This window comes from Pipra filicauda, unplaced genomic scaffold (genome assembly GCF_003945595.2).
Source record: "Pipra filicauda isolate LSUMZ 115617 unplaced genomic scaffold, ASM394559v2 scaffold184_size3518187_pilon, whole genome shotgun sequence".
Classification (NCBI taxonomy): domain Eukaryota; kingdom Metazoa; phylum Chordata; class Aves; order Passeriformes; family Pipridae; genus Pipra; species Pipra filicauda.
In genome coordinates this window covers 1,027,092-1,053,780 of record NW_024104292.1, presented here as the reverse complement: position 1 = coordinate 1,053,780, position 26,689 = coordinate 1,027,092, and the positions used below count along the sequence as shown (strand labels likewise).

The 26,689-nt window shown below is 40.1% G+C and overlaps 1 protein-coding gene across 4 annotated transcripts in view; it reads right to left on the bottom strand.

Annotated features, from left to right (window-relative positions):
- The window catches only part of SLC36A4 (solute carrier family 36 member 4), a 98,245-nt gene extending 77,526 nt beyond the window's left edge, over nt 1-20,719 (bottom strand). Inside the window, exons 1-6 of one of the 4 annotated variants that reach the window (XM_027735605.2) lie at nt 20,530-20,719; nt 11,974-12,097; nt 11,130-11,220; nt 10,007-10,095; nt 8,601-8,696; nt 6,958-7,042 (exon numbers count right to left, since the gene is read on the bottom strand). In XM_027735605.2, coding sequence (XP_027591406.1) covers nt 6,958-7,042; nt 8,601-8,696; nt 10,007-10,095; nt 11,130-11,220; nt 11,974-12,095 — 483 coding nt within the window. In that variant the 5' untranslated portion in view covers nt 12,096-12,097; nt 20,530-20,719. Of the gene's footprint in view, nt 1-6,957; nt 7,043-8,600; nt 8,697-10,006; nt 10,096-11,129; nt 11,221-11,973; nt 13,637-19,735; nt 20,182-20,529 lie in introns of those variants that run through there. The other 3 variants (XM_039380054.1, XM_039380053.1, XM_039380055.1) reach the window with 3 other exon arrangements.
- Between the last annotated feature and the right edge of the window lie 5,970 nt (nt 20,720-26,689).

Below are 26,689 nucleotides of genomic sequence, written 5' to 3'. Positions count from 1 at the left end.
CCTTTATCTACCAGCAATCCTTCTTTTCATACAACCCAGGATGCTGTTTGTTTGCTTTGCCGTCACGCCACACTGCTGGCTCATGATCATGAACACTGCTCTCCAAGTCTGACCACACAACCAGTGGTTTTTTTCTCCCAGCCAGTTGTCTGTCAGTCCACCCATCTATCCAGACCATAACAACCTTACTTAGATACAAATTTATTGTCAGAGACAGCATGAAAAACCTTGCTATAAACGTTTATAAAGTAGCATCTAGTGATTTCTCATCATGTACAAATTCAGACTTTTTTTCTTACAGAAGGCAATCAAGTTGGTCAGTCCCTTGGTAAATCCATGCTGACAGGTTCCAGTCACTTTATTCTCCCTCATGTGCACAGAAACACACGCCAAGAAGTCTCAGTTCCTGATTTTCAAAGGGATTGAAGAGGCTGATTGGTTTGTAATTCTCCAAATTATTCTTTTGGCTTTTAATAAAGATAAACTCAACATTTGTCTCTCTCTGGTTCTCAAGAACCTCTCCAGTCTGTAAGGTCTTTCAAAGACTTCAGGTTTCTCCCAGTACTCTTAGATACATCCCAGTTTCCCTCTTTTCTTTTTGTCTTCAGAGGACAGCAGTGACACTGCTTTAACCAGATTTTGACAGTATAAAGCAGGTAATTTCTTACTCTCTTCCCATCTTTGTTCTGTGTGGTCACAGCTGGCAATGTATAAATGTATTTTGTAACTCAAATGGAACAAACCCTTTTTATTTGTGATAGCCTTCACCCTAATGAGATCGGACCAATCCCTGAGGATTACTCTGCTGTAAGTCTTTAGAAATATATTTAAAAACAAAGAAAAGTAGAGCCCTTTCTGAAACAGTCCTGTTTACCAATGTCTATCCTATGGAGAATTATGGATTGGAATAGAGAAAAGAACACATGAAATGGTTAGTTAAGTTCCACTTACTCCCTAATAACTGCTGAAAGTGCACACACTTATCCCACACAGACTATTTTAGAGATTAGTTTGCCATTGGATGAAGAGGTTACTGTGAATTGAAACACTGCTAAAAACAGCACTACTGGCTTGGGTAAGCAGGAGGTTCCTGAAATTTACTTTGCACTGGCTATTACTTGCATGCATCAAAATGTGAAGCCCATGACTTCAAAATTAATATTTCAATTTGCTTGCCAAAAAAAAAAAGAAACTTTTTAAAGTTTCAACTGTTGACTGTCAAACTGTTTTAATTATGTCCATTATACACAGGTGAATTTTATGTATACACACACACATATATACTGTGTAACTCATATTATGGACACAGTTATACTGATATAAATGCACAGGAGGACAGTTTATTCCCTTTTGTGGACATATATACCTTTAAACCAACTTTATATCAATAGAGCAGCTTTAACAGCATCAGTCAGAGCAGTACCACTTACGGGTTTAGACATGGCCACAGGAAATACCCCTCAAAGGTGTATTTTGAGACATGAAAGAATAGTGATCTTGCACACAGCCTCAGAAGAGGCACACCAAATAAGACCCAGCAAGGGTTAATCTTATGCGAGAGCTAAAAAAACTGGCAAGAGTTACTGACAGGTAGAAGAAAGCTGAATAAGAAAGTAAACACAAAACATACAGAATGTAAGGATCACTACTCTTCCTCTTAGAGTGGAGCAATAGGCTGTGGGAGAGTTGACAACAGAGAGCAGCAAAAAAAACCCTCTCATGAAGATGAGATTATACTAATTTGTTCAGGTGTGGACTAACATCATCACTTTGAAAGTGTTTTCCTAGATTTTGCTTTTAAAAATTAATCAGATAATACTTAAAACTGTTCGAAAAGCAACAAAATACAAAGCAGCAGGAGGAATTTGGGGGTTTTAAACTTTCTCATATGCTCTTTAGCTCAGTGCAAGTTTACTGCTGATTGTGTTAGGATGGACTATGACTCACTTTCTATCTAACCTCATCTCCTAAACACTAGAATTATAATAACCTCAGATTCCTATTCTGGACAACAATCTCTCACTGCTCTCTGCTAGTGCATCACTGCATGTGGCAGTCATGCTGAGCCAAGAACAGCAGACACTGACTCTGCCTCTGTCCTAAACAAAGCAACGTGATCTGAAGTGTCAAACATTTCTCTAAACTACATGAGGAAATACCATTATGGTTTTAGAAAGGAAGTACATGGCCACTGAAATCACTAGGTATAGTGATATCCACAGACACAAGACTTCATCAGGAGTTACTTCAGTTATTCAAGCATTAACTTACATGCTGGTGTGATGTCTGAAACAGTTTTCTTCACCTGATGTCTCATTTACATAGCCCAATCACAGCATCCACCAACTTCAGCTGTATCCAGGAAGATCAAACACTTGCACAAATCTGGTTACCAGGTTCCTTTTCTGCTCAGAAAACAACTAATGCATAGCTAGTGTTTGCAAAAAATTCAGTTCAAGTCACGAATACACTTCTTACAAGAACTATTTCAGAAGCAAGAAAAAATTCCATTTCCTTAGTCTCTTCAACTGAGACCACTGTTTCCTGACCTGTATCTCAAAACCTGCTCTTTCTGTCATACAAATTATAATGCAGAGGTATTGGTAAAGGAGTGCCATTAGTAACATTTTTACCGTGTTCTTCCTTTATCTCAGTTCTCTCGCCTTCTCATCCCCCATCCCCTTTCCATCTGTTCACCTTTCCCATTCTCTCACTACCCCAAATCGTTACAGATTTAAGGCTGTAACAATTTGTGTTCTTTGGTGCCCTCTACGGGACAGATTTATGCAATCGAAAGTTGCCAGGAAGAAACCCGACTTCTACCTCCCAGAAGAGCAAGAACAAGGCAATCTAAATTAAGTACATTTGGAAGTGGAACTTCTGAATTGCTAATGACTTTAATCCATTCATAGTGCCCATGTTACGGGTCTCTGCAGCTACTGCTTCAGCAGCACCTGCTTTTCTGTAAGAGCTTTCAACTCTTCCTCAATAAAGCAGCAACAAGTTTCCTGAAAAAGGTTTCAATTTTTTTTTTCCAAACCTACAAAAGCCAAGGTCAAAAAGTGTTTAGTCTCATCTTCTACTCAAGGTCACAACACATACATGACAACTGGTTAATGAGATACATATTTGATAGGAAAGGCTTAATTTGAACTTACATTGCAAGGAATGCAATAAAAATCTCACTTTGGAAGGCCAGGAAAAGGACATCAGAGAGGATTTTCAGGTATTGAGACAGATTCTGACAGCAGAACTGTAGTTTAAAAGGTTTGATTTTTTTTTCCTCTCAAGACACAAATTACAGAGTATCCAGCTTCCAAATACACAAATATACCCTATCTCAACAGGTTCTTCATCCAGAGAACTTGGAACACTTTTTAGACACAATATAAATACTCATGAACAAAACCCATACTATCTTGTATGTACTAACTGCCCAAGGGGACACTCTTTTTCCTAATTAAAGGTGAGCTATGTCAAGACACCTGTAGTCTAGCTTTTGAGTAACATAAGAATCTCACCATCATGGCTAGGTTTCGCAAATGAAGAATTGGGAAGGGCTCTACCCACGCTTGTTACAAGCACGCTGGTGGCTAAAAAGGCCAATACGAGATAGACAAGTCTGGTTGCAAAAGGCACAGCAGAAAGACTCCTCAGGTGGAATATTCAGCAAGACACGATTCCTTCTGCGTTGTCTTTTCTCCTCAAGGGTGATCCTGCATGCATACTCAAAAGAAGCAGCAGCGTTATAGATAGCGTGTCTCCAGACCTCCTGACTGGAGGCCAGAGTAGACCAGTTATGGTGATCAATATGGCCAAGGCTGAGATGTTGTTTCAGGGAGTCCTTGTTTCTTCTCTTCGGGGCTCCTCTCTTGCAGCAGCCAGTGGCAAGTTCACCATAAAGCAAGATCTTAGGGAGGCGGTGGTCCTTCATCCTTGAGACGTGTCCTGCCCAGCGCAGCTGTGTTCTCAGTAACATGGCCTCAATACTTGTAACTGCTGCCTGTTCTAGAACAGACGTGTTAGTCACATAATCTGACCAGTGGATGTTTAGGATTGTACGGAGGCAGTGTTGATGGAAGCGTTCTAAGAGTCGCAGGTGGTGGCAGTAGATGACCCATGATTCGGACTCATATAAGAGAGTAGACAGCACAATGGCTCTGTAAACACTGATCTTTGTACTTTAAGTGTTTATTTTGTCAAACTCTTTTATGAAGCTTTCCGAAGTCACTCTATGCCTTTGCTAACCTGTTGTCTCTCTCCGTCAATCTTACCATCCGAGACGAGGCTACCTAGGTAATTAAACTGCTGGACCGATCTGAGCTCTGATTCGCCAATGGTGATATGGGGATGATGGAAGACTTCCTGAGGTGCAGTCTGATAGAAAACTTCTGTCTTCTTTAAGCTGACTTCCAGCCCAAAGAGCTCAGCAGCGTCTGCAAAGCAGGATGTTAAACGCTGCAGGGCTGCTTCTGTGTGGGTGACGAGGGCGGCGGCATCAGCATAAAGCAGCTCCTGGACAAGATGATTTAAGGTCGTAGTATGGGCCTTCCCGTCCAGAACAAGTGGTGGATCAATCTAGCTGAAAAAACTCAATTATGTGCAGATACAGGTGATTCCAGAGGATTCTATGAGGCCTTGAAAAGAGCATACGGGCCTACATACCAGGTCCAAAGCCCTCTACTCAGCACTGATGGTCAAACATTTCTGACAAATAAAACCTCCATTCTGAATCGATGGTCTGAACACTTTCAGACTCTTTTCAGTACCAGCCGTGTAGTTCAAGACTCAGCAATTCAGTCCATCACACAACAACCAGTGAAGAATGAATTCGATACTGCCCCCACTTTAGGAGAAACTCTTAAGGCCATACAGTAGGTGAAAATTGGCAGGGCGGCTGGGGTTGATAGAATTCCACCTGAAGTCTGGAAGCATGGGGGCCAAGCACTCCATGCTAAATTTCATGAGTTTGTGATGCGCTGTAGGGAACTCGGCGAACTACCATCAGACCTGCGTAATGCAGTCATCATCACTTTGTATAAGAAGAAAGGAGTTAAATCAGACTGTTCAAATTACCGTGGTATTACTCTGCTCTCCATTGTTGGCAGAATAAGAATCTACACGGATGATTAATGCTCAGTAACCTGCCATACCTTATTCCTCACACACTTCTCTAAATACAGGAGCATACAAAGAATCACAGAATCACAGAATTGTTTGGGTTGGATAAGATCACCAAGACATCAAATCCAACCTGTGACCGATCACACCTTGTCAACTAGACCACAGCACTAAGTGCCATGTCTGATTGCTTCTTGAACACTCCAGCGATGGTAACCCCAACACCTCTGTGGGCAGTCCATTTCAATGCTTAACAATCCTTTCCATGAAAAAATTCTTCCTGTTGTCCAACCTGAACCTCCCTTGGTGAACCTTGAGGCTATGTCCACTCATCCCGTCATTAATTGCCTGTGAGAAGAAGCCAACCCCCACCTCACTACAACCTCATTTCAGGTAGTTGTACAGAATAATAAGATTCACCCTCAGCCTCCTTTTCTCCAGACTAAACACCTCCATCTCCCTCAGTTGCTCATCAGACTTGTCCTCCAGACCCTTCACCAGCTCCATCGCCCTTCCCTGGACAAGCTCCAGCACTTCAGTGTCTTTCCTGAAGTGAGAGGCCCAGTACTCAAGTACAAGGCCTCACCAGTGCTTGTACAGACACAGGCCCAGATTCATCCTCATTAGCTTTATGGCAAGTGACTAACCATAATCTCATAAACAGGAAACACAGCAAAGCATATTGGTAGAGTCCAGGCATCTTAAAAAGCCCGTGGAGGAGCAAGCATCACAAGCTCAACGTGCCTGTGTTTGAGCATTCAACCTTCCTTCCTTCCATGGACCACCTGCTCAGACACACAAACTTCTGCCTGCAACTGCTGGGTATGCAAAGGGGAATGACCAACACACACAAGGGACCCTGTCAACAGAATAATCTCCACCTATGAGAAAGAGCTTAGAAGGACCGGAAAACAAGAGACAAAACACATGAATGAAAGCAGGAGCAGCTCTCATGAAAGTGATAGGCATGGGTTTGTTTCCTTTTGTCAGTGATGGATGGTTGAGGGGAAGAAAAGGGATAGCTGGGTTTTATTGAAAGGTTTGGGATTGCTGGGGAAGTGTATAGGTATTTGTAGTTGTGGTGACTCATTTGCAATTTTTAGTTGATTTAACCAACTTCAGGGATAAAACTTGAAGTAAACTATGTGACCAATTGCAAAGCGTTCACAGAAAAGCAACAACAGTTACTAGATTCTATCATGTCTACCCTCTATTAGATATTACATAGAGAGGAGACAGGATAATAATATTCAAAAATATAAACAGTATCCACAAATCGAAAAGAATAAATTACTTAGAGCTAGAACATGAAATAAAGGACTTGCAACATTGATAAGAAATTTTAAGCTTCTACAAAGAAGCAGCTGTCTAACAGATAAGAAAGCATTGGAACTGACTACTGAGGAGGCAGCGGAAATTTCAATGTCAGGCATTTTTAGGAACAAAAAATCAGGATTGGTTTAGATACAGTGGATTCTACAAAGGGAAGTGACTAAACAGGAACAAAACAAATATTCCAGTGACAGGAAAAGGGTAAAATATGCCCAGGAAGTTGGGGGTAAAAAAAGGCTGTCAGCAGAAGGCCTAGGGGAAAAAAAAAAACTGAGGGAGAACTGGCTCCTCTCATCCAGTTTCATCCTTATTTTCTATCATGTCCGCAATTAAGTTTTAAATTCAACAAACAAGTCAGAAGGCAATAAACACTTTCACAAGGTCTGAATTCTGTTCATTTTGGACATTGCTTCTATTTACCAAAAGCTTTATAGGGACAGGAAATAAAAGCGAGGAAATATTAATCTAAACCCATAACTGCTTCCATATGGCAACATTACTCACTTGTTTCACATTTTCTGCCAAGAACACAACATAAACACCACAAAATCCCAGCTGTGTTATCACTAAGAAAAAGTCCACAATACACCTGAGGAAGAAAAAACAAACATACGTTATACTTAAGATCCAAATAATTAACCCATTGTTACCTAACATGCAATTACTGCTCCTTTTTACAGTAATCAAAATGCAACACTCAAATGCCACATTAATTTCACAAGTACTGCAATACATGCTCCTCTTATGGCAAAACAGGGTGGGTTTTGTGCGTGTGGTTTTTAAGGTAAAACTAAGTAGGCATCACAGTTTCTCAAAAAAAAAAAAGGTACTCAACATATTTTAAAGTGGTATAAAATGAAATTCAAGGACTTAATGTGGTACAAATGTTAACAAGAGACATACATATTTGATGCACCCTTTAGCCCCCAACACAGCAGTTTTCCACCAGGTCCAGAGATGAAATGTCTCATATGCAGTCTAAGACATAAAAGTTGCATCAACTCAAGATAACACTTTCACATCTTACCAGGCAGGTCTATGTCAATGTATCCAAATACACATTCAGACACTGTATATTACTGAAAAAACACTAAACTATGGTTCAGATTGTTTTTGAAAAAAAGTAATACACAGTGGTGGCCTGAAGACATGCTGTAATGAAGCTCTGCTAGAGTTAAGGATACAGCAGAGATCTGCCCCAGAGAATGGATTTGCTGCAGTACAGTGTCTCTGGAGATCCAATTGCCATTTATGGCTTGTAACTCTTAGGTGCAATAGAGAATTGTCATTATATATCAGTACGAATCAATTTTCCTCTAATTGAGCTCTTCTCCATTCCTACAAAGTCATCACAAAAGATCTTAAAAGAACTAGCTCACCTTTTGCTTACTTGAAACAAAGTAATAGCCAAAACCCCTGATGCAAGATGCTGCATCTTTAAAAATAACAGGAACAAAAAAAATTCTTCCACAAGTGAGGTAAAAACCACTTTAAATTAATGTTGAGCAATATGTTTGTTCCACTATTCACAATTTCACTACTGTGCAGTCATACTACAAACTCCACAAACAGCTCTACAGCAACAAATGGCAAAGAAAAATATAACAGTCTTTTTTAAAAGAGGGATAAAGTATTTAACAGAGACAACAAGCTATTAACATCTTCATGTCATTATTGCAAAAACAGTACCTATTTTATCCATTATTTGTATGTTATATTTAAACAGGAAGCAAAGCAATTCTTTGCTTCCTTTCTGACTAAATCCATTAAAGTAATTAACATCTACAGTGTCAACCTGCTTAAAGAGTGAACTCTGATGCAGGGAATGCCAGTAAAAGAATGAAAACTTCACTACATTAGACAATACAGAATGCATTTCTGGTTATAACACATCTCTTCCTATATTACTAAACAGAATTCTTTTTCTTCACAGCTCTTGTAGACCTGAAAATTGAAATGCCTAAGAGAGACAGACATCCTCCCATGTCACCACTACTTGCTGGTAGCAGGAAATAACAAATGACACTGCAAAAAATCACTGTTAAGGAAGGCAACATCTTAGTAAAAAGAAATTCTCCTATCATTCCAAGTCAAACCATTAATTTTTAATAATGAATTTATTCAATTAAATTCTAATTCAAACTTACCTGCCCCAAGAAGCTCGTTTCTGAAGAGCAGCAAGGGGCCCCAATTCCATGGCATAACTAACTGTATCACTATACCCCAGTGAGGACTTTTTCATCCTGAAATCAAAAAATTAAGAAAGAATGGAGTTATTAAAAATATGCCCTACCTTGAAAATGCTGTTGGTTTCCCACGATTATAACAAGTTATCACCTGTGGCAACATTCCACTGCTGCTGAATTTCAGAGGTATGGCTCTGGCTTCTTACTCCAGGAAGGGCTATTATTTAGCACTCAACAAGCACGTTAAACACAATATTGCTTCCCCCACTTCAACAGTACTAAGTAAGTTCCTTACAGAACAAAGTTTTTTTATAAATTAATCCAAAATCAGATACTTATAATATGAGCTTAAGAAACTGATCTCAAATCTAAAAGTCAGAAAGAATTTGAACAGGTTTCAAAAACTCTTCCTGCACAAGCAGTCACAACTGATTGAATGATCTTATTTCAGTGATCATCTTCAAAGATCATTCAAAACCACAGCGGAAGAAGTGAAGAATTCAGGAATGACAGGGTCCATTCACAGTACAATGTCATATTAATCTGGTAAGAGATTTTCCAGCTACAGGGGCATGAATAGTTTTGCAATTCTATTCAGTTTAAAACTTTTACTGCACTTTTTAAACATGAGACCCTCTCACTGCTTTTCTTTTAACACCTGACAGTAAGATAAAAATGTTTAACAAAAGTCACTATTAAACAAAATACTCTGTCAGTCTGAATAGCTCTACCAATCCGAAAAACTGCTTCCCCCCAATATTGTACAACTCACTTGGAGGAGTATTTAGTGTTTATCTGCTCACTAGCTCATTTTAACTCACTCCTTCAGCACTACAAGTTCAAAGAATCGAGTTGTCACAATTCAAAGAGACAGAACTCACATATAATCATGGAAGACATTGACAGATTTCTTAGTTTATCTTTTATTCCTATGGAGTACTTATAAAGTGGCTATTTATAAATTATACACTTTCCAAAGCTATGAAGATTCAGAAGCTATGAAGAAATCTACGAATATAAAGAAGGACTAATGGACTGAAAATAAGCAATTAAAACTGCAATGAGAAAGATCCTACTATTTCCTAGCAGGGAGCAGAGTACTGGGCAACACATTAAACTAATTTCATTTTGAATATGAACAGAGAACAATTTTTTTTTTTCCAGTGAGTTGCACAGAGCATACCTATCATTTATAGGTACACGCTACAAATTTGAGTGTTGCTTCCAACAATTGGAAGATTCTAAACTGACAGAAGGAACTGCTATAGCATCAGGACATTCTCTAGGCCAAAAATCACAAACAGAACAGACAAATTAAGGAAAAAAATACTGAAACTCAGCAACTGAACGAGTAGTTCCACATTTACCTCTGACACAGAGAGTGGCTGCAACGTACCAAGATGTGCATACAGTGAACCGATATAACTCCTATGAACACAAGGCTGATTGGTCCAACATGGTATGGAAAAAAAAAGGAGGGAGGACACAGGAAATATACAGAATTTCTCATGAAAATATTCTGGGGAAAAATCTCTAAATGAAAAAAATTCACATTGTAGCAAAAAAAAAAAATTTTGTGCAACTGTATTTTTCCCTCTCTCAGAGGGGGGGAGTTACTGCTGACATTCCATGGCATTCCTTACTTTACATTCACTACTTGAGAGATGGCTATAAGTACAAAATAGGCACAAACAACTGCACTCCTCTAACTGCTTCATTTGCCCAAAAAAGTTTGTCAAGAGAGAAGACTGCACATAGTGTCCAATTCAAAGCAGTGGTTTGAACTGGTTTGAAGTGGTAATGACAGCAAAAGTTACAAACTACAGATAATTATCAAATTAAATAATTTGTTTCAGAGTGGAATTTCAACCAGAAATTTTCACAGAAGGAATCTGCTTTTCACATGTAACTCTCACTCTTAAACCTGAACATCCTGTACTATAGAATTACAGGATTATTTAGTTGTAAGGTGAAAATTTCACTTGAGCAAATTTACCCTGCCCTAGGAAATGCATTGTTTATTACCTGGTATAAACAACCTGTGCTATAGCCTGTTTCTGCAGAAACACTACATTGATTTAACAAGCTGATGACGCATTCCAGGACACACAATCTGCCTCTAGAGAAGTGTGTACAAAGACAACCACATAGTAACAATTCCCATGAGACACCATAGGACCACAGGAGTCTGAGTAAATCAAAATATTTATTTATTTTTACAAAGTTTGTGTTTTGACCAGAAAAACACTTCGGCTACACAAAAATGCAACTCATGCAATGAAGTCCTCAGGGTGAAGTAGTAACTTTTTTAAAAAAAATAAAAATCTTAATCTTCAGTACTAATTTCACCAGACTAAAGAGGAAAATCAACACAACTCTATTAAGATTGCAGTAACAAATAAGTATAGGGATTTTAGTTTTTCAGGACATATATCTGTAAATCAGTCTAGATATTTCTCCTAGTGTATGAAAAAAGAATTGAATTCTTACCACAATACCAGCATTTTTTATTGCAAGTGGAAGACCAAGAAGCCCAGTTCCAATGTTTCCCTTGAGGAGGTGAGTAAGTGTTTGTATAAACCTGAGGATAAAACATCACATTAGAAGTACACTGAGATGGGGGAGGGGGCAAAAGTAAAACCACATCCTCTGTCATTTAATAATAAAGTGATAAATTTTGAGCTTCAACTCATGGTGGTGGTCTAGTTATTTTAAAGTATGTGCAGCACATTCAAATAACATTCTTATTCATCATTATATGTGAGCACTCTCAAATAGAACATACAAGTCTGATCTTCAGTTCTTTACTCCAGCTTGTGAAATGTTATTTTCTGTCCAATTCTATTATTCATTTGCCTCAGAGTCAAAATTACCAAGTTTTATCACTGTTTTATCACTATTTTAGAATCAATAACATTCAAAAACAAAATTACCAGCTGCAAATCACAAGTCTGACAGCCAAAGCTTTATACAAATTAAAAAAGAAAACCAAAACCCAAAGCTTTGCCATCTCTTCTAATTAAACTTTCACAAACAGATTATCTCCAGAATCTTCTCAAAATCTTCTTTAAACAGCACTTGGATTTTGAGTAATCCAGTCACTTTGCAAATAGGCACCTTGGAATATTTTACAGCCACATTCTTAGCTTCCAAAGAACAAAAAACCTATTCAAAATGGGCTGCTTTTTGGCAGAACTATGTAAAGTCCTGATGTACAACCACAAAACCGTCCTGCAGGTGCAAGAAAACCCCTACACAGTTCAGTAAACTGCTCATAAGAAATGAGGCAGAGGCAACAAATTTAAACAAGCTGATACTCAAGCATAACACATACGTAATGCCTTCTTCATTACCAAGCTGGTAATGTGTTTTAACTGGCAGGAAATTATTTTCATGCTCTTCTTCTGAGATGCCATCTGAGTCTTCTTCATCAATTAAAGGCTTCATTACTTCCATGCCTGTACAACAGAGTTAACACTACATTAGCATTAGAAACAAACTTAGAGTTCAGACGTAAAACTTCTCATGCCAGGAGGTTTACATGTGTTCCTAACCATAATGCTGATTTAAGCAGATACATACAGGACAAGTTTGCACAGGATATGCTCTCTCTTTAAAGTGGTACACCATCTCATTATTATCATTATTATTATGGCCAAACACCACAGGTTTTCATTAAGAAAACCAACTTTTTATCATGAAAATGTCAATGGTTTAGATCCTTTTGCAAGCTAATACAACAAAAAGCAAAACCGAAAAGTCACCTATTGTTACAAAAGATAGAGATTTATCTTACCTACTGTTAGCTATTGCAAAACTAAGCATTTAGTCTATGCTTATCAGTGGTAAGCAACAGCACACCCCAGAGTCATCCCATCCTAAAATGAATAGGTAAGACAGGTACCACAGAAGATATCTCCATTCAATGGAGAAAGAACCAAAATAAAGGATTCAGGCTCCATGCTTTGAAAGATGCAATTTCATGAACCTTTTAAACTCACATAAATTTCGAGCTAAGTAACACCACCTAGCAAGAGCAAGCAGTCAGCAGTGAACAAAATCGCCTTTCAGGCAAAACTAACAGCTTATGCCAGTTTAATGTTGAGTAAATTATAACCATTTTTAAATTACTACAGTTAAGTAAAGCAAATCCTGCCAAGAGCAAAAAGATAATTTACCCTACACTTGCCTACCAGAGTACCCATTCATAAAGTACGTTAAGTCTCGACTTTCATAACTTCCACCAAAAAAAGAGAGAAATCCCTGTGACTAAAACATTACTGAATATTTCTACTAAAAGCATTATCAGGCATTGGAACGGGCTGTCCAAGAAAGTGGTGGAGTCACCATCCCTGAAGGTATTTAAAAGATGTGGATGCGGCACTTAGGGATATGGTTTAGTAGTAACATGGTAGTGCTAGGGTAAGAGATGGACTCAATGATCTCAGAGGTCTTTTCCAACCTTAATGAATTCTAAGTATGCAAGAGCACAGTGAATTACCACATAGCTTACAGAACTCTGAAAACACTGAAGAATACCATGAAATTCATTAGCTACATTAAAATATACATTAAAACATTAGCTACATTAAAAGACTATTCAGCAAGAAAAAAAAATATTTCATAAATTAAATGAACACTGAATACCTTAACTATTTTAAGTTTATTTATGATGTAAGAAAAACACGGATTCTAACAGAATACCTGTGAAATCTGCAACACCTGTGAGCCTGCAGATACATTTAAGAGAAGGTACAGGCAACTGACATCTTTAAAGTACATAAAAGCATATGAACATGACAAATAAAAGTTTTATTTTGGGGAGTCATTATGGTCAATCTGATAAAAATTAACACTTAATTAATTAAAACAAGATATGCACAGGTAGGAAATACAGAATGCACTGAAAAGTAGCCATTGTACTGGGTTTGTGTAGCAAGGTTTTGGTAGCAAGGGGCTGCAGTGGTGGCTTCTATGAGAAGCTGCTGGATGTCAATAGAGCCAATGCCAGCTGGCTCCAAGATGGACCCACCATGGCCAAGGCTGAGCATAAAAGTGACAGTGGTAGCACCTCTGGAATAACACTTAAGAAGGGGAAAACACTGCTGAGCAATAACAGCTGGAGAGAGGAGCGAAAATATGTGAGAGAAGCAGCCCTGCAGACCCCAAGGTCAGTGAAGAAGGAGGGGGAGGAGGTGTTCCAGACACTGGAGCAGAGACTCCCCTGCAGCCCGTGGTGCAGACCATAGTGAGGCAGCTGTGCCCCTGCAGCCCAGGGAGGTCAATGGGGATGCAGAGATCCACCTGCAGCCCCTGCAGGACCCAACAGTGGAGGAGGCTGTGACCTCAGGGGAAGCCTGTGCTGGAGCAGGCTCCTGGCAGGACCTGTGGCCTTTTGGAAAGAGGAGCCCACGCTGGAGTAGGTTTGCTGGTAGAACTTGTGGATCCCATGGGGGATCCACACTGGAGACGTTTGCGGAAGACTGTCTCCCATGGGAAGGGACCCCCATTGGAGCAGAAGACTGTGAGGAGTCCTCCCCCTGAGAAGAAAGGAGCAGGAGAGATAACGTGATGAACTGATCACAGCCCCCATTCCCTATCTCCCTGCACTGCTGGATGGAAGGAAGTAGAGAAATTGTGAGTAAAGTTGAACCTCGGAAAAAGGGAGGGATGGGAAAAACGGGTTTTTTTAGATTTATTCTTATTTTTCATTACCCTATCTGATTTGACTGATAAGAAATTCAATTAATTTCCCCAAGTCAAATCTGTTTTGCCCATGATCGTAATTAGTGAGTGATCTCTCCTGTCCTTATCTCAATCCATGAGCCTTTTGTTATATTTTCTCTCCTCAGTCCTGCTGAGGAGAAGAATGATAGAGTGGCTTCTCTGGGCACCCAGCATCCACCCAGGGCCAACCCACCACAGCCATTCAACAAATCATTAAAGTTTTTATGAAACCTTAAAGATGTCTAACCCACCAGCAGGGCACTGAAGCCAATGCTAAGTAAGAAGAATCTCTAAAGAAAAACTGTAAAACAAGTGTAAAAATCCTACAAAGCAGAAGGTAGCTTATTCAAGTCATTAAAATTAAAAGCAGAGCTCAAACTCTCCTGAAAAAACTGAAGGGTCATCCGAATTTCATGTCAGTAAAGTTGAAAGCCAGTAATGAAAGCACTTGACAGAAGCAAAGATGACTAGTCAAGAGCAAAAATCAGAGGTCAGAGACTCAACCAGTAAGTACACTGCAGAGCAAATTTATACTCAGTGATATTCTAATTATAGAAGTCAAGACAGACTTAAACATGTTTCACTACATGGCATATAGTCTACAAACTGATCAACAGAAGGATCAGCAAAGTTCCTTCCCTCTGCTCCCACAGCATTGCGCTGACTAGTTCTTGAGGATGCCACGACCATCCTCTCTCAGCTCCGAGCCCCTACTGGGTTCATTTGATGCTCACAAAGACCTGCACATTCTACTTCTGGAGTAAAAGTTTGTCGCCTCAGGGGTCAGAGGGAGCTGAAAGTTTCACCCAGTGGGCAATTGATTAGGCTCATTTTCATTCTTTAAAATATTGATTCTAAACTTAGAATCTGAAGTGTTTTCATTCGGAGCAAGCCAAACTACAAGCGTGCAAAGTCTCTGATCACATGAGATTCAACTACATATAAAAGGAATAATAATAAAAATATTTTCCAGTTTTGTCTCCATCATATTTTGTAGGATGCTCTTTGTAATGCTAAACAACAATGACAATATGCAGCAACTAAGGTTCCTATTTAGCAGTGTGAGGGAACCAGCACAACCCTTAGAACTGATAGCTCTGGTGACTATCAGCAACTGCTCAGTCAAGAGAGAAAAGTAAAATTTTCTTCTTCCATTACAGCCTGAGACTGGAACATTTGATATATACATACATCTACATTGTTTACCACACAACCGGATGACACTCAGAAGACTGAATTTTTCAGACACCCCATTTTACTTTTCTCCCAACTTCCTGACCCATCTTCTGATCACAAAGGTAGTCCTTTAAGAATGGATTTAGACATACTCAAGCATTCCCCTCATCTTTTAAATAGTAAGAATTTTTCTAAGACAAGCTATTTTTCTTCTGAAAAGTCATCTGCCCATGTTTAAAGCTGTCTATCAGAGCTGGAATACTGATGACAATAACCCTCAGATGACTAATCACCTAACTTACTGTCAACTATTCACCCATGTTCTCAGAAATTGCTTAAACTAGACCTCAGAATATCTGTTTCCAACTTGTACACTAAGGTTGGCAATTTGCTGATCCTGTTCTAATGTAATAACACATTTGAGAATAAATTCTATTAGAAGTTTTCAAACACAGGCAACAGCAATCTGCATCAACTCACATTGTGATAACTATACTTACTACAGGTTCCCCTGAAATACTGCATTATATAAAATATTCCAATAATGCTATCTAGTCTCTATTCTAGCCATAGAAATGCTTTTGAATTGCCTCTTCTCCTTGTCATTCCTCCTTCATCCTATGACTGGTGTATAGTTTTGGCCTAAAATATGTGAATCCGTTAAAAGTAAAGGTCCTGGGACATAATACGAGGTTTGGGTCATGCGACTTTCTAAGAATGGGTTTTTATTTGATGAGATCTCTGCTGCTGGAAGGAATACTGTGGCTGTGTCCCACTGCACAGTCCACACTCACAGTGACATACAGGTTTGTGTAACATCCAGCTTTAATGGATCCAAACTTGTAGTCCAGAGCACACCAAGCAAGAAAGCTTGAGCTCACAAGGTCAGAGAATGGGTGCTTTGCATACTTGCACCTAGCCTGAAATGAATTATTCTGGAAAGTCCACAGTCACTGCCAGGAAATTGGTACAGAATACCCATATTTACTTTGATTCCTTCCTACAAAGGTCCAGTATGTGCAGTTTAAATCAGATCTCAAACTCCAGCTACAAGAACAGCATATACATGTCATACTCGCATCAAAGATGAAGTTGTCTGGCTGCTCTCACAAAGCACCTGGTGCAGAGCATACCTCAGCCAACCTTAGGTCCATGCTCCTCCAAGCTGTTCTGGTGGCATCCAAACACACTATGAATGATCCAATCCAGTGCCCAGCCACTGAAAAGTCTGCATTATCATTACTCAGCACAACTAAGAATGAGGAAATTCACTTCTACACACCCTTTTGTTTTTACTTAGCCTAAGTACCAGCCAATTTTCAGCATTGTCTTTCAATCAGCTAATATGAATTTCTTTTCTCCTTGTACCACCACAAAAATCTTTTCAGATCAAATGCTGTCTTCTGATTGTCTTCAACAGTTATTTAAACATCTGTCATTGTTTCTGCTTTCTTCTTTGAACACCCATGCAAGCAGAGTGCCAAAAAGCTCTGTAAGTACTGCTACTATCAAGCAAGGCAACACAGAGTGCATTTCAACTTCACCCAGAGTTAACCACTGCAATGTTTAAACTGATTCCTTAAACCACTGGAGACATAAATTCACTTATTCATTACAGCTACATCTCACACTATAATCATGCAAAAATATCAACACTGTATCCTCAAAGACCTCTGACAAATTTCAGAGGTCAGCCACCAGTTACACCGTGAAATTAAACCTATAGTGTTTAAATCGCTATGACCAGGATTTCCAGATTTGAATCTTCAAGTGTACTTTTCTATCCCCTAGAATTTGCCAGCATCTTGACAACATTTATGGACATATTACCAAAGAAACTTTTGAACTGTTATTAAATGGACTTAATTCTAAAGCTTTTACAGCACAATAAAGCAATCCTTTGGTTCCAAAATTCTGTAAAGAAACAAATTTTTCACCAAGAACTTTAGTTAATTTTTCTATACAGCTCAAGCAATTAACATTTCTAAATTTAACTGAACCATGCAGCACCACAAGTGATAAAACTGATCATCATTTTCATTTTACAGAAGAAACAGTGACAAAAGGATGAAAGTTTGCCAGGGCTGCACAAGAAGTTAAAGGTTGAGGAGATATTAAAAACAAAGCCAAGCACAATCTTCTATTGTTCCTTTGAAGAAGGTCATGCCCTAGCCAAAGTCATATCTAAAACCCCCTTCACAAATCAAATTTAAAAATATGATCTGTTTTTTGTTAGCTTAGTTGTTTTTCCTTCGGGTTTTTGAAGTCAGTGTCAGCAAACAATAAACTCGATTTGATATATAAGCATAAAAAGATTTGGGGGATAGAATATAGCCCACCATTGTTTACATCAGCTAATTTTACTCATTTACGGGAGAAGGAACCCACAGACCTTGTTGGAGCAACACTTCAGATGTATATTAAGCGCTCAGCAAAAAGCAGTAGGCAAAGGACATCTCATAGATACTTCACTGCACAGTCAGCTTCTACACAAGAACATGCCCACAGGGCCAGAAACACTGTACAAGATTCACAGTCCTGTGAAATCTGTTTATTAAATAGAGGGTGACCCAGGGCCTCCATAACTGGGATAAAGATTCGAGTTAACAAGCAGCTGGTTTGACTGTTGAATAAAAGAGAAAATCAGAACCACGTCATCTTTACACTAGCCTAAAATGTGGTTTTATGCTAATATTTTCCCACAGGCTATAGAAAGCCATACTCATGATCCAGAGGGCATACCCAGAGCTTGTGTCACCAACCAAGGCCAGCTGCTCTTATGGGACAAGGTTAGCACTTGAGTCTGTGAATAGCAACACAGCCAAGGAGACTTCACTACAGTGTAACACAGAAAACACATTTATGTCCGGCAGCAACCACGTCTGTGACAACCGGAGAGGCTCAGTGTTCCCAGCAACTACTGCAGTCCACAAATGACCCATTTATTGTCTCAACGCTGTGGAGCAGTTTTTTAATTCAGCATTCAGAACCAGAGCTCTCAAGACAAATTTAGTTACAAAGAAAACATTGCCCCTAATTATTTTCAGAATAACACTCAGTTACTCCCTCAACCACAGAAAGAAGTACCTGTTTCTCCACTACCCAAGCTTTAGCCTACAAATAAACTTCCCAGTATTTCTCCAGAAGACATCTAACTGTATAGTCCAGCATTATCCCTGAAGCACACATGATCTCCCACGTTACTCAGTCACATGCTTCTGCAACCTCCAAAGAAATTATGGAGCAACACGAAGTGACTATGGATGGTAGTGCTAGGGGTACACTGGTCCAGAGCAATAAACATCTGTAAATTTTCCTACTTAAAGGAGGAAATAACAGATAACCCCAATACACCATACACAAGCCAGCTCCCTTTTTATCTTCCACTACAGCAACTCTTACTGAATATGAGAGACATAAAAACAAACAAAACCCTCAAACTAAAACACATTTTCCAGTTTGAAAATTAAAAAGGAAAACTCATCTGGTTTAAAATTTCCTGTTAAATACTAATAATTATATTTTCCAGAATAGTAAAAGGTAGCATTAGTTTTTGTTGTGTTTGCTTGCCAAGAACTTTATGCTTCATGCTCTTATTTAAATCCCTCTTTATTTTTCTTTGGAAAATATATCTTGTGTCATTTATCTGTTTCCATTACATACTGTAATTTAATAAAGTAGATTTATTCAGCTTCATGGTAGAATTTATTAATCATGAGAATCGTTATTTCTAAGTAAATGTTGAAAGTCAATAATGCACCTCAAAAAGCATGAAGAACTGTTTGCTTTTGCAAACAGTTTGCATCACAACTGTCAAATCCAGAAGGCTCATAAAATCGGACAGAGTTATTAAACCAAGTGTACACAAGCACAGGTCTCCACAGTTATTACACACTTTAACCCCAACCCACAATGGATCATTTATTTGGGAAAATGCTAGTCTTAAATAATCCACTATCCGATCTAGACCAAGCCACACATTTCTACTATTAACACACTCTCAAGTGAAGACACACTGGCAAGACTTTCGCTTTATTAAGTATTCAATAGGATAAAACCATGTAAAAATCTTCAGAATTCTTAGCAGGTGTTGATCTGCATTTTTAAACAGTTAATCCCATAAACAAATTCTGCTTCTACTGTCAGACCTGTAACCTTAGGGGAAAAAAAAGGCTTAAATATCTTTCAGCCACCTTTCCTCGGGAGGTGGCAGTCCCTCGATGCAAGATGGAGAAGCCTTGGGGACAATAAAATTTGAAGTATGTCTTCCAATTCCCACCATTATCACTGGACAGGACGAATTCCTCAGATTACAGTGGAACTATAATCTTCAGATTTCCAGCAGAGGGCAATAAGGATGATTAGGGTACTGGAACATCTCTCTAAGGAGGAAAGGCTGAGGGAACTGAGCCTGTTCAGCCTTGAGAAGAGACAAGTGAGAAGGGACCTCCTTAATGTGCATAAATATCTGAAGGTGTGAAGGGGGGTGCCAAGATAAGGCCAGGCTCTTCTTGGTGGTTCCAAGCAACAGGGGAAGAGGCCACGGGCAGAAACTGATGTACAGGAAGTTCCACCTGAAAGTGAGGAAGAACATCTTCACCTTGCGGGTGACCAATCACTGGAGCAGATTGCCCAGAGAGGTTGCGGAGTCTCCTTACTTAAGATATTCCAGAACCATCTGGATGCAATCCTGTGCCATGTGCTCTAGGACGACCCTGCCTGAGCAGGGAGGTTGGACCACGAGACCTACTGTGGTCGTTCCCAACCTCACCTATTCTGCGATTCTGTGGACACAGCTTTGAGATGAGATTTTCAACCAGCCCAGCCCAGCCCCAGTTACACTTTATAGCTACACCTGCTACGAGCTATCTTGTCCATCTGCGGACAGAAAAACTAAGAGATGAACATCGATGTACCCTCCCACACACAGACTTAAAGCAAGCCACAATCCTTCATCACAGATGAAAAAGAACGTATTTTCATGTACTTCTATGGAGGCCGTGACTTCCCAAAGAAACCGAGCGCTAGCCAGGTGTGACTGACGCCCTCATGGAGCGACCCCTGCAGAACCCCAGCTCCGCTCCCTTCAACCCGCCCAGCCTCAGGTGCCGCCGATCCGGCTCCGGGGTGCTCAACCCTCACCACCGCTCCCCCGGCCCCGGCGCCGCGGAGACGCGGCAGCACAGAGCGCACCCCTCCCCCAGGTGGGATGGTTCATCCCGCCCGCCTCGGTGTGCTGAGCGCCGCAGCGCATCCCCCGTGGGCCGAACCATCCCGGCTGGAGCGGAGAGGGGTGGGTGCTGGCCGGCCACTCTCGGCGCTCACGCCTCCTCCCCATGCCCCGCGGCCAGCAGCCATCCCGCCGCCCCTCAGCCGCTCCGGCCGCCGCCGGGCCGCACGGCTCAACCTCGCCTCACCCAGCTCGTCCCTGGCCGCGCCGGCCATCGCCCCGCCGGGCTCCGCTCGCCCTTCCGCGGATGTGGAGCCGACCGGCGCGGCGCATGCGCCCCGTGGAAGCGAACCAAAGAGAGCGGCGGGCAGGCGGGGCCTGCCGGGGCTGAGGGGGCGGTGCCGGCTCCCGGTGTGGATTGTGTCCGTTCTCAGTGCTCTCGTCCGGCAGTGGCCCGGCTGCTCTGTGCCCACTTTAGCACGTGCCCATAGAAATACAGAGTGTCTCAGTTTGGAAGAGACCCATAAGGATCATCAAGTGCAACTCCCTGCTCCATGCGGGACCACCTAAAACTAACCCATATGACTAAGAGCACTGTGCAGACGCTCCTTGAACTCTGATATTATCAGCATCGTTACTGTTGCTCCTTGGCTCTGCTGCAGCCCCACGTGTGATGGCCCCATAAAGCGCTGGACGCATCTGCCGCCCTCGGCAGGACTGGGGAGAGCGGCTTTGCATGGGGCACTGCAAGCACAGAGCCATAATTAATCAGCAGAGACTAAAATCAGGGGTGAGAACAAAGAGTGCAGCGGAACTTGACAGCTCAGATTGCCTATGATTTGCAGTTTGACCTCCTGAAAGTCAATCCCCTTCAACAGTTCAAATTATTTTCCCTGTGTGAAACAAGAAATGACTCATAGAATCACAGAATGTTAAGGGGTTGAAACAGACCTTAAAGATACCCGGTTCCAACCCCACTGCCATGTGCAGGGACACCTCCCACTAGACTAATTGCTCAAGGCCTTATCCAACCTGGCCTTGAACAGGGCACACAAAACCTCCCTGAGCAATGTGTTCCAGTGCCTCATCACCTTCACAGCAAATAATTTCTCCTGTATATCTAACCTAAATTTCCCCTCTTTCAATTTGTACCCATTACTCCCTGGCCTGTCACCACAGTTCCTGACGAAGAGTCCCTCTCCAGCCTCCCTGTAGGCCTCTTTCAGACACTGGAATGTTGCTACGAGGTCTCCATGCAACCTACTCTTCTCCAGGATGAACAGCCTCAGCTGTCTCAGCCTGTCTTTGTAGGGGCGGTGCTTCAGACACAAAATTATATTTGTGAGAATCATAGTTAATGATGGATGATATGAAGTGTTATCTCTAACTAATCATTTCATATCAAATTACTCACTCCCTGAAACTGATGTTCCACTTTTTGTGGATTCCACAGGAATGCTGCATCTCCTCTGCACACTCTTGTAGATAAGAATATTTCTTAATAGCTTCACCAATAAGCAAAATAAACGTGAAGGAAATGCAGATAGTGAAACAATTCAAAACACTGTGGATTTAGAAATCCTCTGCTCATAATTAAATGTTTCTATCCATAATAAAAGAAAGCAGTATTTCTTGTAATTTCTTAGATTATTTTTTTTTAATCTTTGGAAATCAAATATATCAAGATGTTAAAATAGATTTCAATCATAGTCTCTAATAAAAGCTACAATCAGAGCTTCAGGTCACTGCAGTAATACTCAGAATTCTTACTCTCTAAACCTTTCCTCTGAAATTAAACATTTTAGACTTGTAAAATAAAAGCTTGTACAATTCCATAAGCTTTTATTTCATGGTTTGAGGACCCTAATGCAGGGCTGTTGGAAGGGGGGATGATGTCCTATCTTAATGAAAGACACAGTGCTCTGAAAGATTTTTAACTGAAGATATACTGTCTAGCCTAAAAGGATCACCTTTTGATAGAACCTTCTCCTAGCAGGCTTAGTCTATTGTGACTTCCAAATATCTGGAGGCTGAACTTCCACTAACCTGACACCCACCCTTTAATCTATCTTTCACGCTAGTTCCTCCCAGAATAATGTATCAGTATTCTCCATCAAAACTATCAGTATTCTGCCCATATATATGATTGATTTGACTTAATTAATAAAGTTTCCCACTGTTGGTTTCCTAAAACAGAACTTTTCTTTTTTGCAATAAGAATGTATGATAAAATTTTTTTTCTACACAAGAGAAATGCAAGAATCATCTGAAACTTTTCAGAAACTTCAGTCATCTTTAAACAAACATCATTAATTAGTTTATCTACAGTGAAGAAATTCCAATGTGGAAAACATTAATTTTCAATTGTCAAATTCATGTTTATTCTGGATACAATACTCCTCCAGACTTTCATTAAAAAAATGAGCCATGTGAGTGAGCTATTATGTGGTTTCCTCAAATTTATTTTGGAAAAGGCTTCTCAGTAGGCAATCTGTTAGTGCAGGTTATTGATTTAAGGAACTGATTCACTAATTACAATGCTTGTGTCAAGCCTTTATGCAGTGTGTATGTATTTTCTTTGTATTCATGCATATTCTGTATTCTACATTGTTTCTAGCAATGCCAAACTTTGCTTGGGAAAATATATAAGATCACTAGTGTATATTCAAAATTTGTATTCAGTTTGCAGTGTTCATTCCTTCCACCTTGTCATTGCATCTCAGAACTTGGCTCCCAGTAAATCCTACATAGACATTGAAGAGACATTAAGGACGTGATACATCTTTATTTCACATCCTACTCAATGGGAAACTACTTGTTTCCACTACTTGCCATTATTAGCATCAAAATTCCTTTCTCCAGGAGGTTTATTATGTGTTTAAATATATTTTTCTAATATGCTCCAAAAATTATATCTAATATGTGACTAACCAGTAGTGATCAATTAATATTCAAAAAACACAGGAGATTCTATAATGTGATAGAGATTAATGATTTTGTAATATACATTTTGTTCTCCTTTGGTAAGAATAGAAGGATTTGCTTTACTGCAAACATCTGGTTAAATTCTAGACACCCATCCATCAATGCAAAATTACTTCATGATGTGAATATTGCAGACACCAAATGCCTATTTGCCCTAGGCTTCATATTCTGAATAGCATATACGGCTTGCCTCTTAGAAATCATGGATTCAACTCATGTTGTTTCTGTTGATTCAGAACAAGGCCAGATGGAGCAAAATACATAGCTTCTTCCATTTTTAATCTTTTTTAATTAAAAGCTAACCCTGAAATCTTTAAGGACCATTTTTGGAATTTTTTTTTTTTTGTCTACCTAAACCCCCCTTATTAGAATAGATGCACTACTAGATCTATTTCCACACTGTTTTGGGGAAAAAAAAACAATAACAGAGTAAATTTACAGAATTACTGTTTCAATATACAATTCCTCAATACAAATGCCAGCTAGCTTTAGTTTGGGGGCTGCTCATGTCTTGAGGAACTTTTCTTCCATTTCTTCATGGAATCTTTCTTTTTTTTTTTTCCAATGCTTTATATTTGGCTTCCAGACCATCCAGCGGCAGTGAGTCCCACACTTTAATTATGCATTGTACAAAAAAAAATTGTGCCATTTGAGCATTCTACCTGATATTCATGTGATAACCTCTAGTTTTGTAATATAAAAATAATTATTCCATTTATCTTCTCTAAGTCATTCTTGACATATCACTGTCATACTCTCTCTCCTATGTCTTTTCCAGGCTGAAGAGTCCTAGTCTATTTACTCTCCCCTCACAGGGATGCCATTTCCTGCTTATCATAATTTCTCTCCCCTTCTTCTGCAATTTCTAGATCTCCTATGTTCAGTTGCATATAAGGGCACCAGACCTGTAGCCATACAAAGTCACCGAAAACCCTTCTGCCTACATCTGAGTGTTTTTCACTCTTCCTTTTTGTAACAGTTTGTATTTTAACTTTTACTCAGGTACTACTTTGCAATGTGATTACTTTGCATGGTGTTTTAATAAGCCGTTGGTAGGCCTCAATTATGTTGCCATCCATCTGCCTGTAGACTATAATTCTGTCTGATTGGCAAATTATTGGCATTCCTCTAAGATTTATACCACTAATTTATTTTTAAGAGCACATTTTGAAATCACCTTGAATATGAATATGGCATCCGCATTTCATTAGATCCTGGATAGCATATTGCTCATCTAGGTATTAAAAAGCAATACCTCCTGCTAATTCATCACTCAACATCATGAGATCAAACTGAAAGAGGGAATATTTAGGTTAGATATACTGTGAGAGTGGTGAGGCACTGTAACACATTGCCCAGTGAAGCTGTGGATGCCCCATCCCTGGCAGTGTCCAAGGCCAGGTTGGATGAGACTCTCAGCAATGTGGTTCAGAGTGACTTCCCTGCCCATGGCAGTGAGATTGGAACAAAATGATCTTTAAGGTTCCTTCCAACCCAAACCATTCTGTGATTCCATGAATCTGTGATGTAAAACATGTATATATCTTTTTACCTCTTTAGAATTCCTTGGTCACAAGCATGAACTTTCACACTAATTCCTTATGATCAATATGCTGCTCTGTATTAGCCCATTTTCAAGGGTTCTTATTTTCCTTCTTTTCTTGGTTCAAATTTCAAGCACTGAACATTCTAAACTGTGGTAAAAAAATCAGCATCTAAATGCAGCTTTAAAAAAATGCAGTTGATAAACCAGGAGACTTAAGGTTTTAGAAGGACTTGTTTGATGCGTCCTGAATAGGGGACTGTTTTGTAACATCTTTTTGATATGAAGCTTCATGCCATGCCTGCCTTTCTTTGCCATGAAAACATTTTTAGAAGGAGGTCTAGAGGTTGACTTCCATTCCATTTCTTAGAATCATAGAATAGTTAAGGTTGGAAGGGACCTTTGAAGATGATCTGGTCCAATCCCCCCTGGTCAAGCATGGTCAGTGGGCCTATCCAGTATTTTCACAAAGGAGAATCCACAGTGTCTCTGGACAGCCTGTGCCAGTGCTTGGTCACCCTCACAGGAGAAAAGTGTTTCTCAATGTTCAGAGGGAACCTCCTGTGTTTCAGTTGGTGTCCATTGCCTCTGGTCCAGGCACTGAATGCCACTCGAAACAGCCTGGCTTCCTCCTCTTTGCACCTTCCCTCCAGTTCTTTGTAGACATTGATGGGATCCCTCTGAGCCTTCTCTTCCCCTATCAGAATAGTTCCAGCTCTTTCAGCCTTTTGTCACAGGAGAGTTGCTCCAGTCCCTTCATCCTTGTGGTCCTTGGTTGGACTCTCTCAGTCTGTCCCAGTCTCTCTTCTACTGAGGAGCCCAGACCTGAATACAGCACTACAGGAGCAGCTACACTGGTGGCTGAGCAGAGGGAAAAGACTGACCACCTCCTTTGATGTGGTGTCAGTACTTTACCTGGTACAGCCCAGGATGCCACTGGGTCGCCTTTGCAGCAAGGGCCCATTTCTGGCTCACATTCAGCTTGGTGTCCTTTTCTGCCAAGCTGCTTTCCAACTGGCTGGCCCCCAGCATAAACTGGTGCCTGGAGTTGTTCATGAGGTGTGTGGCTGAAGATGGCAGACGTTGTCAATGTCACTAATTAAGGACAAAGAACATAAAAGACCCATTGTGTTTAACAAATATGCATCAAACTCCAAAACTGCTGTTCATAAGTTTGATTGCTACAACTGTGACAAACACGGAAATGTTAGATGGTCCCCACTGGAATCCATAAAAACCCAGCTGTTTAGTAACAAAATGCTAAGTCTAGTGTGTGTTGACTCTCTCTAAGCTCTGATGAAGAATAAGTATGATTACAGAAGATGCTGCGGTGTCAAAAATGCCAGTGGTAGTTCATACTTCAAATAGAAATAATCAGCACAGTTCAAATATCAGAAGCATTTGAGAAAGCCGCCAGGATTTTTCCCAACATGAATCATTATCACGTTA